Source organism: Coregonus lavaretus, assembly GCF_964263955.1.
Source record: "Coregonus lavaretus genome assembly, chromosome: 7".
In the NCBI taxonomy this organism is placed as follows: Eukaryota; Metazoa; Chordata; class Actinopteri; order Salmoniformes; family Salmonidae; genus Coregonus; species Coregonus lavaretus.
Genome location: NC_139994.1, coordinates 44,918,211 through 44,932,980, shown reverse-complemented (window position 1 = coordinate 44,932,980; position 14,770 = coordinate 44,918,211). Strand labels below are relative to the sequence as shown.

At 41.6% G+C, this 14,770-nt stretch overlaps 2 protein-coding genes across 4 annotated transcripts in view; one reads left to right on the top strand and one right to left on the bottom strand.

Annotated features, from left to right (window-relative positions):
- The window catches only part of acox3 (acyl-CoA oxidase 3, pristanoyl), a 26,898-nt gene extending 21,336 nt beyond the window's left edge, over positions 1–5,562 (bottom strand). Inside the window, exons 1-8 of one of the 2 annotated variants that reach the window (XM_084166378.1) lie at positions 5,540–5,562; positions 4,613–4,803; positions 2,899–3,132; positions 2,140–2,214; positions 1,670–1,759; positions 1,265–1,408; positions 983–1,071; positions 460–556 (exon numbers count right to left, since the gene is read on the bottom strand). In XM_084166378.1, the coding sequence (XP_084022504.1) occupies positions 460–556; positions 983–1,071; positions 1,265–1,408; positions 1,670–1,759; positions 2,140–2,214; positions 2,899–3,132; positions 4,613–4,803; positions 5,540–5,558 (939 nt within the window). In that variant the 5' untranslated portion in view covers positions 5,559–5,562. Of the gene's footprint in view, positions 1–459; positions 557–982; positions 1,072–1,264; positions 1,409–1,669; positions 1,760–2,139; positions 2,215–2,898; positions 3,133–4,612; positions 4,804–5,358; positions 5,441–5,539 lie in introns of those variants that run through there. The other variant, XM_084166379.1, reaches the window with a different exon arrangement.
- LOC311132977 (sentrin-specific protease 3-like) lies at positions 5,416–14,770 on the top strand. Of its 2 annotated transcripts, none has more exons than XM_084166381.1 (11): positions 5,416–5,777; positions 6,460–7,175; positions 7,474–7,632; positions 8,627–8,738; positions 9,737–9,884; positions 12,170–12,217; positions 12,360–12,437; positions 12,861–12,998; positions 13,313–13,396; positions 13,534–13,584; positions 13,970–14,770. In XM_084166381.1, exons 2-11 carry the CDS (start codon positions 6,497–6,499, stop codon positions 14,078–14,080), a joined length of 1,608 nt encoding a protein of 535 aa, XP_084022507.1. In that variant the 5' UTR covers positions 5,416–5,777; positions 6,460–6,496; the 3' UTR covers positions 14,081–14,770. The 2 variants fall into 2 exon arrangements, with proteins under 2 accessions (XP_084022507.1, XP_084022506.1); XM_084166380.1 differs by lacking the exon at positions 5,416–5,777 and adding an exon at positions 6,086–6,188.

Here is a 14,770-nt window from a genome sequence, read left to right as displayed (position 1 = left end):
TCAGAAGCCTCCTCAGGCCAAGTTCCCATCATTCAAGAGAACCCAGAGAGCCCTGGTAATTTCTTTTTACATGTTTGTCTAATCCATCCATGTTTGTGTGTGCGCGTGGGGTCAAACACATCCATGTTTGTTTGGAACAAAAACAGAGGAAAGAGTCTTACTGTGAGATCAGGCGTGGTGGTCTGAAGACTACGAACCAGAATGTTTGTTTATATGTTTTAATTCGACATCCCACCACTCACGACTGAGTAGAGCCTAGCCAAGTTCTTTAGAAGGTTGGAGTTGGAATCTCGGTTAGAACTTTACAACGACAAACTATTATGCTCTGAGCCAGAGAAGAACAGAGAGTAGATATTTGATCATAGTCGTACTTGTAGTAAGTTGTAAAAATTGGATTTCTACTTCCTTCCTCAAACACACACACATGAAAGGTGTTCATGTGTGTGTGTGTTTCCTCACCTTAAAAGGTGTGACGTAGTGTCCTTCAGGGGTGACATCACCCGTCTTATTCAGCATATTCTCCCGAGGGATTCGGACATTGTGAAACACTGCAAACCTGGTACGGGAAACAAAAGACATGCACTAAAGTCAGAGCCCATTTTAGGAATACCTTTCAAATCATAATTAGTGTGGTGATCTATACAGTACAGCCTAGTTCTAAGCATTGGTACTGTAGAAATCCTGCACACCCCGGGAGAGAATTTTAGAACATTCATTAAACAGAACATTCTCATGGTTGAAACGTCTGTTCCACAGGACATTGTGGAAGTTCTATAATAATATAAAGTAGGATTCAACTGCCCTCTGGTGGTCTTGCGGAGTGTCACCACCAAAGTTCACAATGAATATTACTTTCTCTTTAGTAATATTATAGTAATATTATTAATGGTGCTTATTTTGACTGAATGCCATAGAATGCAGTGGTGTGATGATGAGAAATGCATAGTTTTATTTGCTATAAAACATATGGTATTGAACTTACCCATTGTCCAGTCCGTTCTGGCCGAGCTTCTTGCCCATATCTCCAACAATTACTCCTGGCATCGCCAGCAGAGTCTTGGGATCTCTTACCTGTCAAACACATTAATTTAGGTTACAATATCACAGTTTCACCAGCAAAGATAGTAGAAGCATGTTTTAGTTTTAAAATGTAAGATTCGTTTTGTGATTGCTTTTTGGAAATCATAAAGGATTGCTAACTCTGAGGACACAAAGTAGTACATGTATGCAAAAAGTTAATTTAAATACGGTAAGCTCACTGTACCTGAACTATGAAGGAGTGCAGGCCGTGACAGGCTCCGTCGGGGGTGTAGAGCTGGGCGAACACCACAGCATGTGTAGCCGTCTTCCCAAGGTTCCCCACCCAGAACTTGGCTGCCTCAAAATCAGGGGAATTGATCGCAAACTCCTGAAAGAGAGAGTTCACTTGAGTATAGTGTATTCTTAGTAGAGACTAATGATAATAATAATATATATAGAAGGTTTATTTGATCTTGTATACATACGCAGCTAAAAGCTGAATTGCAATATACAAAAACAAAAGGAAATAAAATAAAAAAGGAGACTGACACATTCAAAATCTACAGATCAAATAATTCAATATTCAGTATAGAATACAATACTATTCTAATGGAGTCAGAGGCCTTGCGGTGAACTGTATCCCACCCACCTGTGTGCTGGGATCATACTTGGCTGTGGTCCTCATAGCTCTGGTATTGCTGCCATGGCTCAGCTCTGTCAATGCAAAGCATCCAAACGTCTGTGGATACACAAACAATACCAGGTGCAGCTTAGGACATGGGACACCACAACGGTTACATTGTATTTCAACAGCTTTCTGTCACTGGGATACATGTTTTTTGAAATAGAGAAATGAATAGTCTGTTGTAGAATTAATAAATTGCAATAAAATAACCATTTATGTAACAAGTTGTCTTTTAGTTTCAGCATTCTAATGAGAGACATAGCTAGCAGCATTCAGGTCAAATAGCTTATTTGCATAACACACTGAACGGCAATAACCTGCCACTATAAAGAACTATGAAATCACTTTTAAGATGTGTTTACATTGATTCCAATACATTTGAAAGGGAGAAGGTAAATATCAATTCATGTGTATGCTGATTATTGTTTGTTTACCATCATGTCGTCTGTATCCTGCACAAACTGGCTGTGTCTCTGGGATCCGGAGTTGGCCACTGTCGCACCAAACATCTGAAACAGAACATGAATATGATTATACTGTAACCGCTCATATCATTACTCTTGAGAAGATTCAAGCATAATGTCACACTCTATGGAGGTTATACAACATGCATATGACTAAAGGTTGAAGCTTAGAGGCAATAGATAGACTTGCATGGGAGATCATCAAAATGAGTGGGTGAATTCACTTTCACAGTCCCCAAATCCAGTACAAACTCAAGGAAGCATACAGTATTATATAGAGCCATTATTGCATAGAACTCCATTCCATCTCATATTGCTCAAATGAATAGCAAACCTGGTTTAAAAAAACTGATTCAGCAACACCTCTCCCTTATTTGACCTAGATAGTTTGTGTGTATGTATTGATATGTAGGCTACGTGTGCCTTTTTCTAAATTGATGTAGTTCTGTCCTTGAGCTGTACTTGTCTATTAATGTTCTGTATTATGTCATGTTTCATGTTTTGTGTGGACCCCAGGAAGAGTTGCTGCTGCAGTGGGGATCCTAATAAAATACCAAATAGCAAAACTTAGGTTTGTAACTACTGACAACACTACTGACAACCCTCACCCCTTTGTTGAGGGAGAACTTAGCCCCCAGTGACCAGTCATACATGCCCAGACAGTCCTTGAGCACTATCTATCTCCAACTCTCTCTCCCTCCCTCCCTCCATCCATCCATCTAAACTCACCCCTTTGTTGAGGAAGTACTTGGCGCCCAATGACCAGTCGTACATGCCCAGACAGTCGTTGAGCACTACCGTCCTCCACGGGTTCGCCATAATGTCATCGCGTGTCAAGAAGTCATACCGGAACAGCTGTTTACACCGTCGGAAAGTGACCTCACGCATCCTCTCCGTTGACATGTCCTCGCCGGGCTGCCGGGCGAAGATAGGGTCGTTCTCCAACATCCGGAACACGTGTTGCTGTGGAATTGTGGGAGAAAATATTATAAAGTGACTTATGTAAGATATTACTCCAAATATAGGTCTAACAGTCAGTTACCGTTGTCAGTGTTTCTTTACATAGCCCAGAGACTTCTATTTGCAAATAGAAGGCTCTGACTTAGCCTACCCTTAATGCTCATTACAGAGCCTACTCTACCGGTCAAAAGTTTTAGAACACCTACTCATTCAAGGGGTTTTCTTTATTTTTACTATTTTCTACTTTGTAGAATAATAGTGAAGACATCAAAACTATGAAATAACACATATGGAATCATGTAGTAACCAAAAAAGTGTTAAACAAATCAAAATATATTTTATATTTGAGATTCTTCAAATATCCACCCTTTGCCTTGATGACAGCTTTGCACACTTTGCATTCTCTCAACCAGCATCACCTGGAATGCTTTTCCAACAGTCTTGAAGGAGTTCCCAGATATGCTGAGCACTTGTTGGCTGCTTTTCCTTCACTCTGTGGTCCGACTCATCCCAAACCATCTCAATTTGTTTGAGGTCGGGGGATTTTGGAGGCCAGGTCATCTGATGCAGCACTCCATCACTCTCCTTCTTGCTAAAATAGCCCTTACACAGCCTGGAGGTGTGTTAGGTCATTGTCCTGTTGAAAAACAAATGATAGTCCCACTAAGCTAGACTAGATGGGATGGCGTGTCGCTGCAGAATGCTGTGGTAGCCATGCTGGTTAAGTGTGCCTTGAATTCTACATAAATCACAGACAGTGTCACCAGCAAAGCACCCCCACACCATCACACCTCCTCCTCCATGCTTTACGGTGGGAAATACACATGTGGAGATCATCCGTTCACCCACACCACGTCTCACAAAGACACGGCGGTTGGAACCAAAAATCTCCAATTTGGACTCCAGACCAAAGGTCACTCTGGGTCTTCCATTCCTGTGGCGGTCCTCATGATAGCCAGTTTCATCATAGCACTTTATGGTTTTTGTGAATGCACTTCCGGATTGACTGACCTTCATGTCTTTAAAGTAATGATGGACTGTCGTTTCTCTTTGCTTATTTGAGCTGTTCTTGCCATAATATGGACTTGGTATTTTACTAAATAGGGCTATCTTCTGTATACCTTGTCACAACACAACTGATTGGATCAAATGCGTTAAGAAGGAAATAAATTCCACAAATTAACTTTTGACAAGGCACACCTGTTAATTGAAATGAATTCCAGGTGACTACCTCATGAAGCTGGTTGAGAGAATGCCAAGCGTGTGCAAAGCTGTCATCAAGGCAAAGGGTGGCTATTTGAAGAATCTCAAATATAAAATATTATTTGATTTGTTTAACACTTTTTTGGTTACTACATGATTCCATATGTGTTATTTCATAGTTTTGATGTCTTCACTATTATTCTACAATGTAGAAAATAGTAAAAATAAAGAAAAACCCTTGAATGAGTAGGTGTTCTAAAACTTTTGACCGGTAGTGTACCTTCAATGCTAGCATGTCCTCTCCCTCAAGGAACATAACCATCTCTTTCCAGTTGAAGGATGCTTTCTTCCTGTATATGTCCAGAGGTCCGCTAGGGAAGTCAGGCAGACCCAGCTCCATCTTGTCACTCTGGTCATACTTAGCCTTGGTGTAGCTGGGGACACTCATTATGTAAGGCACTTTATTGTTCCCTATAAGAAAGAGTGGAAAGAATAGTGGATACAATATCTTGAAGTAGCCTACTAGTTACTAAAAATAAAAAGATGCTTAGCTAGCTAGATAACATTCTTAAGAGCCTGCAGAGAGAGAGAGCGCAATGGCAGTGGAGGCCAGGGTTTGTGTAGTTCAAAAGTCCATTCCAGACAATCAGCTATATAGAGCAAGGGTCACGTTTCAATATCTGAGAAAACCATGCATGACATCACGTAGACTTTCAGAAACTATCAATTTGCTCTACCAGCAAATAGATGTCACCCTCATAACATTGATTGTCACAATCACCTAGACTACATCAACGTGCCATTTTGTTGACACCGACAGGCAAATAAACAAAAACTTTCATTACAGAAAACAGCTCACTGCACGAGCGCTCACCGCTTGTCATCATTTCACTACTTCCACTGCGTATAATGTCTATTTTCTATTATGCAGCGCATCCACAGCTTATATACTTTCAAAATAACACATTTAATCTAACTTAATGTGAAGCAGAATCGTAGAAAATACCGAAAATGTGCTACTCTTACCTGTGCCCTGACCTGCACTGTTTAAGCTAGGTCGTAAATGACGCGATGCAGTGCGACGGGTTTCGTGTGTTGTCAGTCGAGAGGGTTGTTAGCATAAATTCGCCTTGCTACACTGTTACTTCCTTTGCACCCCTTATAGACTATCGAAAATGTATTTAAATATATGGTATTTATTATTCACCGTGTCGTATAACTGCCATTCCTTTCTGTTAAAAGCGATGTTATTTTCTTGAAACCGGAAGTCCGGAGAGGGCTCAAACTTAGCTGGGGGGTGGTGACGATTGCTTTACTACATCAGTGTCTGCTTCATTGAATGAGGTTTAGCAGAAAAGTAGCGTCTGTTTTGGTGCCAAATATAATTTAAAACACTGCGCAAACTGTATATAAGAAAAACATTTGCACAAAACTGCAGTTTAACGGTGAGTGCGGGGTTGCATTTTATTTGAGACAACGATAGGCGACCGGCAGTTTTTGTGTTGCTAGCTAGCTAATGTTAGCTTGCGAAGTAGCTAGCTAAAGCCTTGCTAAGTAGCTAGCACCGTTTTTCGCTTAATTGGTCACCCATGAATTGCTTATACAATATACATACAAAACAACACACTAAGCTGTAAAATAGTTTTGATAGTTACACTTAGTTAACTTAGGTCATGTCGAAGCAAGCTAAACAACATGCTTAATCGCTATCTCATTAACGTTAGCTAGTTAACTTAGCAATAATTGCACGTTTGTTTCTAGTTCACAGGTTTCTTATAGGTGCAGCCTGCTAGCTCGCCAGCTGAATGTTCCAATTAATGACAACCAAAATGAATGGCTTTCGCAAGGCCCAGGATGTAAATGCATCAATTCACGTTATGTTGAAACTTAAAAGCGTTGAGCTGCTTACAATAATTCGGTGAACAGGAAAGGAATGTACTAGTTACCTAGCTTTATGGCCTAAGAGTTGCAGAAACAAACGTGGTTACAGTCATGCTTGCAGAATGCTATACACTTGCTTTGCATGTCGTAGGTTTGCTTATTATGGTAGTGGCCTACCTACAGAAAAACATTGGAAGTACATCATGTGACATTTGTCTCATCTCTCTCCCTTACTGGTTCCCCAAGCGACGAGCTGGCGCAGGTTGTGGGGTGCCCGTGGACCATGAGGGACAGTGGTAGCAGCCTAGCACAGAACCGCTGGCAGGGGCAGCTGGGCCAGGAGGACAGTGGGGATGGAGGAGGTGGTGGTGTAGCGATCTCCGGGGGTCACCTGGAGATCGACCCCACCGTCACCCACCGGATGCCCAGCCCCATGCACCTAAAGCTGGGCCAGAAGGAAAGGGTGGCCTGGGAGGCCGAGTACATGGAGGACGAGGGGGAAAATGATGAGGAAGATTTTGAAGGTGAGGGCTGGGATGATGATGAGGAAGGAGAGGAGGCTGAGGTTGTATGGGAGGTCCCACACATGGTCCCCACCCCATCCCTACAAGAGCAGAATCATCATCAAGCACCACTAGGCGACGATGACCATGACAACAACCAGGCCGAACCTGAAGAAAGGGACTTTCCCAGCGTCCCTATCCAGTCCAGGCTCAACGGGCTCAGGCAGCGCAGGCTGAGGCGCTGGAGGAAGCTCCACTCTCATGAAGGCCTACGGCTCCGTCTCACCCAGCATTGGCAGACCTGGCGTCAGCGGGCTCAGTGGGTGGGCACCCTGGGGCACAGGAGGGCGAGGAGGTGGCGTCGGTATAGTTTGTATTCCAACCGGCAGAGGACGGTAGCGGACCCGGGCCTGAGCAGCCCACTGTCAGATGACGAGAGGCTCAGTGGGTCTGAAAGAGGTGAGATGATCCCATGGATGGTGAAAGGTGTATCTGACAAACTGAACACTCAGTGTTCGAAAGGGCTGTTGATATGATCAAAACAATTGAGAGGGTACACTCAAGTCTCTATTTTTTGCTGGCAAGCAGAATTCTCTAATATACCCACTATTGGCAAAATTGGAACGCTCGTGTTGGCACTGGGCTGATATGTTTCAATGAATGTGACTGTATGCATCTCAACAGGTATCACCATTATATAAACTATACTATAATTATCTCATAATATTCACTTACTAAACCCTTGTCGTCCCTGCAGATAACGTGTTGAATGGTTACTCAGGAGACTACCAGTCCAGTCTGATGGGAGGTCTCAGGGAGAGCGGAAGAAGGGAATCAGAGGCCTCATCGTACGCCATCGTCAGAGAGAAACCTGTGGAGGTCGCTCTCACTGAGGAACACATGAGCTGTGTGCATGGTAAACTAAAACATTACATTTTTCTTAGGGGAAATTACCTTTTCTAGTTTAAATTATGTGATGTAATGAAGTAACTCAGGGATTTTCTGCTATTGAAATGGATGAGCGGGGGCCTCCTGAGTGGCGCAGCGGTTTAAGGCACTGCGCCACTTGGTGCGGCTGGCTTCCGGGTTAAGCGGGCGGGTGTTAAGAAGCGCGGTTTGGCGGGTCATGTTTCGGAGGACGCATGACTCGACCTTCACCTCCTGAGCCCGTTGGGGAGTTGCAGTGATGAGACATGATCGAAGTTGGGGAGAGAAGGGGGGGTAAAATACACACACAAAAAAATTAAAAATATATATATGAAATCATTGGACGGGCCGCCTAAGCGTATTTTCAGGTCGCGTAAGTCCAAACAAACAGTGTAAACTTAAACGACTAAAACCAGATATAAAGTATGTAGAAAAGATAATGGACCTATTTTTTTTATATATAATATAATCTTTGAAAAGTAACAATCACCAAAATTAAAGCTAGACGGGGAGAATTGAAAATGTATTTAGCAGTATAGATTTTGTTACTATGTTTGAGCAAAAGACCATAGCATTAGCCATGGCAAAATTGCAGAATTGCAGGAAATTGGCTTTAAAACGGCCACATTTTCTCTCCTCTCCATGGCAGACAATGTAGAATCGCAGGGAATTTGCTTTAAAACTGCTACATTGTGTAGAATTGACCTCAATCAATCTAATGATGAACTTAGCCTTAAGATGCTTTTGGGAAACGGGGCCCAGTTCAAGTAAGAAATTAAGCTTGTTCTTTTCTCAAATCAATGTGCTGGGGTACGAGGTAGTTAAGGTAATATGTTCATGTTGGTATGGTTTAGCTTTACGCATCTGCTACCAACAGGATATGAATATAGGACTGACCTTGGCTGCTCAAGGTCACAGAATCCTCTACAGTCTGATTCCATATTACTCTCCCAACATTCTGTATTGTTTTCCCATCGTCTCAGGGATCCTGGATGAGTCCCTCCAGAAGTACGGCAGTCTGATCCCCATCCACGCTGACGATGTGGTGGAGAAACTAAAAGACATCTTCAACGACAACTTCTCACAGCCTCACAGGTCTGAGACGTGTGCACACACACACACCAATGTAGTGTACACGTTCTCACACACACACACACACACACAGGCAGACATGCAAAAACGCACAGACATGCAAAGCAATCCATGCGCAGGTGCACATTCACACACAGTGTCCACACATACAGTACACGTACAAACACAGATGAAACATAATTTATTGTACTGTGCATGGACACATACACAGAGAGAGCGACAACCAACACAAATGAGAAACACAACATAGCCTAATATTTATACAATCTGATATCCCTGATGTCTGCCTAATGTGAGGTGCTTTTAAAATGTTGGCCATAAAAAGCCTGGTGCTCTTTGCCAAGGCCAGGTGGAATGTAAACCAAGTCCATTTGTCCTGGAGAGTAGTCACGCATTCCTTCTAGCTTCTACGCAGCGCTCTAATTTCAGACATAGAATTGGAATGATTCTAATTCTATGATTTTAGACCTCCAAATGAGTTATTTTTAACACTCCTAATCACGGTCGGATTGTGATACAGCTTGGAATTGAACCAGGGTCTGTAGTGACGCCTCTGAGATGCAGTGCCTTAGACCGCTGTGCCACTCGGGAGTCCATAAAATCTGCTGGAGTGAATTGGAACAAAGGGAAAGGGACCACCCACATGATGAAACCACCCACGTTATTAGAATCACCCAAGTTCTGAGTATGTTGATGGAAATGAGTCTTCGTGTTATAACAAGGCACAAATGTTACAAATTGATGATCGTGATGTAAACAATCTGTGATGCAACCCCCTGTTCATCACCAGGGCTTGGGAACCAAACGGAAGAGGATTTTCCAATAAGAAACGCTTGTTTTCGCTATGTTGTGGACTAATGAATATGACCCAGCTGTTGTCCAGTGTAATCCTTGACTGATACAGTTCCATCTCATATTTCCAAAAAAGACAAGGCGGTAAAATGCAGAAAAACTTTAGGACAAGTTTCATATTCCTCATCTCATGCTTCCATTTCCAACAGGAAAGTAGTGGTTCAACACCTAATCCAGTCCTACCAGAGGTCGTCCGGCACGGCCATGGTGCGAGGGTTCCGTGTCAACTACAAGCGTCATGTCCTCACCATGGATGACCTAAGCACGTTGTATGGACAGAACTGGCTCAATGACCAGGTGGGTGGGACCCTGTACTAAACACTTTTGTAGCATGCCAAATTAACGTCTATGTAAACGTGTATTGTTATGGGCTTGTGATGTTGCAATTGTACATTTTTATATAATATGCCATTTAGCAGACGCTTTTATCCAAAGCGACTTAGTCATGTGTGCATACATTTTTACGTATGGGTGGTCCCGGGGATCGAACCCACTACCCTGGCGTTACAAGCGCCATGCTCTACCAATTGAGCTACAGAGGACCATGTATATACCATGTCAGCCTTTTTTACTCTGTTCATATGACTCACCTCACTCATACAGGCGAAGTGTATTCTAAAAATTACCAAAATGATTTTCAATCAGCACTTTCAGAGAGCGATGAACTAAAGTGGTACCAACTGATAAAAAAACCTGAAAGTAAAAAAACTGTGCACCGGCTGCCTTTTTAAATGCGCTTTTGGGACAGAACCGTATGTACAGTTTTATCCAAGCAATATCGAAGCTCTTTTGCTACATTTCGATGTGGAGTGGCCCTTCGCGCTATTGAGACTGATCGATACACTCCCTTAGATAAACGTGTCTGTACTTTTTGTAATGATGGATCCATTGAAACAGAAGCCCATACCTTGCTTTACTGTGGGTTATACAACGCCATTAGGTCTTCTTCGTCAGCTTTCCAGACATTGATAATGTTAGCGGTCTAGATTAAAATAATACATTTTGTAAAATTCTATCAGGTAACTAAGTATTGACACCCCTTGACTTTTTCCACATTTTGTTGTGTTACTGCCTGAATACATTATTTATTACATTTTGATTTTTTGGTCACTGGCCTACACACAATACCCCATAAGTGGAATTATGTTTTTAGATTTTAAAAAAATTATCAAATTACTATGAAATGAAAAGCTGAAATGTCTTGAGTCAAGAAGTATTCAACCTATTTGTTATGGCAAGCCTAAATAAGTTTTGGATTAAAAATGTGCTTAACTCGCATAATAAGTTGCATGGACTCACTCTGTGTGCAATAATAGTGTTTAACATGATTTTGTAATGACTACCTCATCTCTGTACCCCACACATACAATTATTTGTAATGTCCCTCAGTTGAACAGTGAATTTCAAACACAGATTCAACCACAAAAACCAGGGAATGTTTCCAATCCCTCGCATAGAAGGGCACCTATTTGGTAAATATTTAAAAAGCAGACATTGAATATCCCTTTGAGCATGGTGAAGTTATTAATTACATGTTGGATGGTGTATTAATACACCCAGTCACTACAAAGAGACAGACGTCCTTCCTAACTGTTGCCGGAAAGGAAGGAAGTAGATAGATTACAAAAAATTACAATTAAATCAATTTTAATCCCACTTTGTAACAACAGAATGTGGAAAAGTGGAGGTGTGATACTTTCTGAAGGCACTGTAAAATGCCTGTGCCAAAGCCTGCCACCTTATCCTCCAATGAAGGTGTTTCTTTATAAGTGCCTAATTATCCTTTAGTCTACTTTACTCCATTTTTTGTTTATGCCTACATGTGTAGAGATTATGTAATGTATTATAAGGAAATACTGTACCATGTTTGACAATTTTTTTAAATCTGTATTTTGTATAATCAATTATTGTATAATTTTTCTAACACTACAAAGCATTATAAGGCCACAAATAAAAATAAAATGGTATTTGTCACATGCGCCGAATACAACAGGTGTAGACCTTACAGTGAAATGCTTACTTACAAGCCCTTAACCAACAATGCAGTTTAAGAAAAATAAGTGTTAATTAAAAAATAATTAAAGAGCAGCAGCAAAATAACAGAGGCTATATACAGGGGCTACCGGTACAGAGTCAATGTGCGGGGGCACAGGTTAGTCGAGGTAATTGAGGTAATCTGTACATGTAGGTAGAGTTAAAGTGACTATGCATAGATAATAAACAGAGAGTAGCAGCAACGTAAAAGAGGGAGTGGGGGCAATGCAAATAGTCCGGGTAGCCATTTGATTAGCTGTTCAGGAGTCGCATACATGCTTATAACAAGTAATAACACACAACTGTATGCCCCAAGGTGGGACCCTGTGCTAAACACTACGGCCCGGATTCTAACTTGATATTTGCTCATGTAACCTGAATTTCTGCATACATTTTGCATACTATGCATTGAAATCATTGCATGACTTATGCAAAATTGTATTTGTGTGTATGTCTAGTTAGGATTGGGCACTGTATGCAAATATCTGTTACTTTTGAACAGATTAAAAGCAAGGCATTGTGTTTATTCAATGTCTCTTCTTCTTTAGGTCATGAACATGTATGGTGACCTTGTGATGGACTCTGTGCCCGAGAAGGTAGGAACAATTTAAAATGTATAATACAACATACTTCCATGATGTACTACTTCAACAAAATCCATAATATTTCCCCTGAACACAGTATATTCAATGAAGGAGAATATCTGTAGCATCTGACATCTTTCTCCTTCTCTCCCAGGTTCACTTCTTCAACAGTTTCTTCTACGATAAGTTGAGGACGAAAGGCTACGATGGAGTCAAACGATGGACGAAGAATGTAAGGAACCATAAAGATTACATTTTTACATTTACGTCATTTAGCAGACGCTCTTATCCAGAGCGACTTACAAATAGGTGCATTCACCTTATAGCCAGTGGGATAACCACTTTACAATGGTTTTTTTTGGGGGGGGGTAGAAGGATTACTTTATCCAGATATTCGTTATCTCATCGTTTTTTTTGTTACGTTGTCCTCAATATACCTGCTTTGCATTATCCTTTCTCAAAAAAGCAATCTATCAAATGTTGTCAGTATATTGCATTGTAACTAAATATGCAACAAATTGTGAACCAATTGACATTTGTGCACCTGTCACAAATACATTGAGGGGACAAATCTGTTACGCTTACTGTTAAGTGCAAAGAGACCCGGGCCTTAACCCACCAACGCCTGAACATGTTCCTACCTCTTCCCTCCCAGGTGGACATCTTCAAGAAGGATCTCCTCCTGATCCCCATCCACCTGGAGGTCCACTGGTCCCTGGTCAGCGTGGACATCCCCCGTAGGGCCATCACCTACTTCGACTCCCAACGCACACTCAACCGACGCTGCCCAAAGGTGAGACGGCCATGTTTCAAATGCATATTTAACTCGGAAGTCCAGTTGCGGTCAGAATACCTCTTTCCCAAGTGAGACCTGACCATAGCTTGCATAGAGAGAAACGTTGCTTTCTAAAATCTGAGTGAACGTACTCTTTTGTGCCATACCTTTTTTCTTGTCTAACATGGATTTAGGATTTAGTGGCACCTCGATTTCTATTTGTTACAGCACCTGTTTGTTTCACCTCATTCAGAATGGTCTGTTTGGGTGTTAATTTGGTCGTCTTTGAAATTATGCTAAATTCACGCTTCTTCTGTTTACCACCTCCTCAGCATATTGCAAAGTATCTGCAGGCAGAGGCTGTCAAGAAAGAACAGAGAGATTTCCTTCCAGGATGGAAAGGCTATTTCAAAATGGTGAGTCGGTTTGACTTCAGTTCTCATTTCTGACATAGTGTAATAACAATTGCTTTACATGAAGGAACAACATATTTTGTTTGTTTGACATTGGTGGGGTTATATTCTGAGTGTATTTACTGTTTTGTGTGTTTCAGAATGTGGGCCGCCAGAACAATGACAGTGACTGTGGGGCGTTCGTTCTTCAGGTAGGTCCAAGTCCTCATTATAATCCTAGATGGTCATACTTACATTTTAGTAATTTAGCAGACGCTCTTATCCAGAGCGACTTACAGTTAGTGAGTGCATACATTTTTCATACTTCTATCGAGAGCCATGATCCATAGCTGTCCTTGTACTACAAACTTGTGTGCTGAATTCCAAAACAAGCCCTAGCCCCTACTCCAAGACCTAGACACTCGTTTAGATTTAGGATTGGATAGTTTTAATATTGTAACTGCTTAACATTGCCCTCTGAATGGCAAGGTAGAACAATTTGGTGCTAGAGGGCCTGGATGTTGCTTTGGGGGCCTTTGTGTCCTACACTAGGGGGAAGCCTGATTTCTAACCCATCTCTGTCCGTGTTCCTTCCAGTACTGCAAGACTCTAGCCTTGGGTCAGCCGTTCAGCTTCGGCCAGCAGGACATGCCCAAACTGAGGAGGCTCATGTACAAAGAACTGTGTCACTGCAAGCTCTCGCTGTGACGCCACGCCCTTTGAGGATTCTTAACAAAGAAGTGGGGGATTCTAAGGAGGAAGCGAGGGATGGTTCAAATGAACTATTCTAAACGAGCTAGTGACTGAAAGAAAGGAAACAAACTTTTCAAAGGAAAAAAAAAATCCCCTTGACGACGTTGATATCCAGAGACTTTACTACTACTACAAGAGGGCATTTTATATTTTCGGCCCCTGTTTTCTGCCCTCTCTTTCTGTTTTTCTCCTCTCTCCCATGACCTTTTATTTCATTTTCATGGTTGTTTCCTTGTGATTGACAGAGGCAATGTCTATGATTGTATCCCAAATGGCACACTATTTCCATATGTAGTGCACTACTTTTGATCATGGACCCTGGACAAATGCAGTAGACTATATAGGTAATAAGGTTCCATTTGGATGCAAACCAAGTCTACTATACTCTGATGGTGCATTTGAATAAAAATACACTTTATTTAGACTTTTCTCTTTCTCTAAACTGACTTATCACCTTGCCGATGCAGGAGCCCCCCAAATGGACAAGTGTGGAGTGAAAAGAAGTGGTAGTTCTATCTTTACTTATGTTCTTTTTTTCTCTCTTTGTCAGTTTAAAAAAACGTGTTGCTATGCTTATTGTTCATGGGTGTTTTTTGGAGGGCAGTGATGTTTTTTTATTTTGATTAAAATAAAAACAATATCTTA

Coding starts and splice junctions, on each gene's coding strand:
- LOC311132977 (XM_084166380.1), top strand. CDS start 6,166: ATGGCTTTCGCAAGGCCCAGGAT. Junction 8,739..9,736: donor AACTTCTCACAGCCTCACAG/GTCTGAGACGTG, acceptor CATTTCCAACAG/GAAAGTAGTGGTTCAACACC. Junction 9,885..12,169: donor AGAACTGGCTCAATGACCAG/GTGGGTGGGACC, acceptor CTTCTTCTTTAG/GTCATGAACATGTATGGTGA.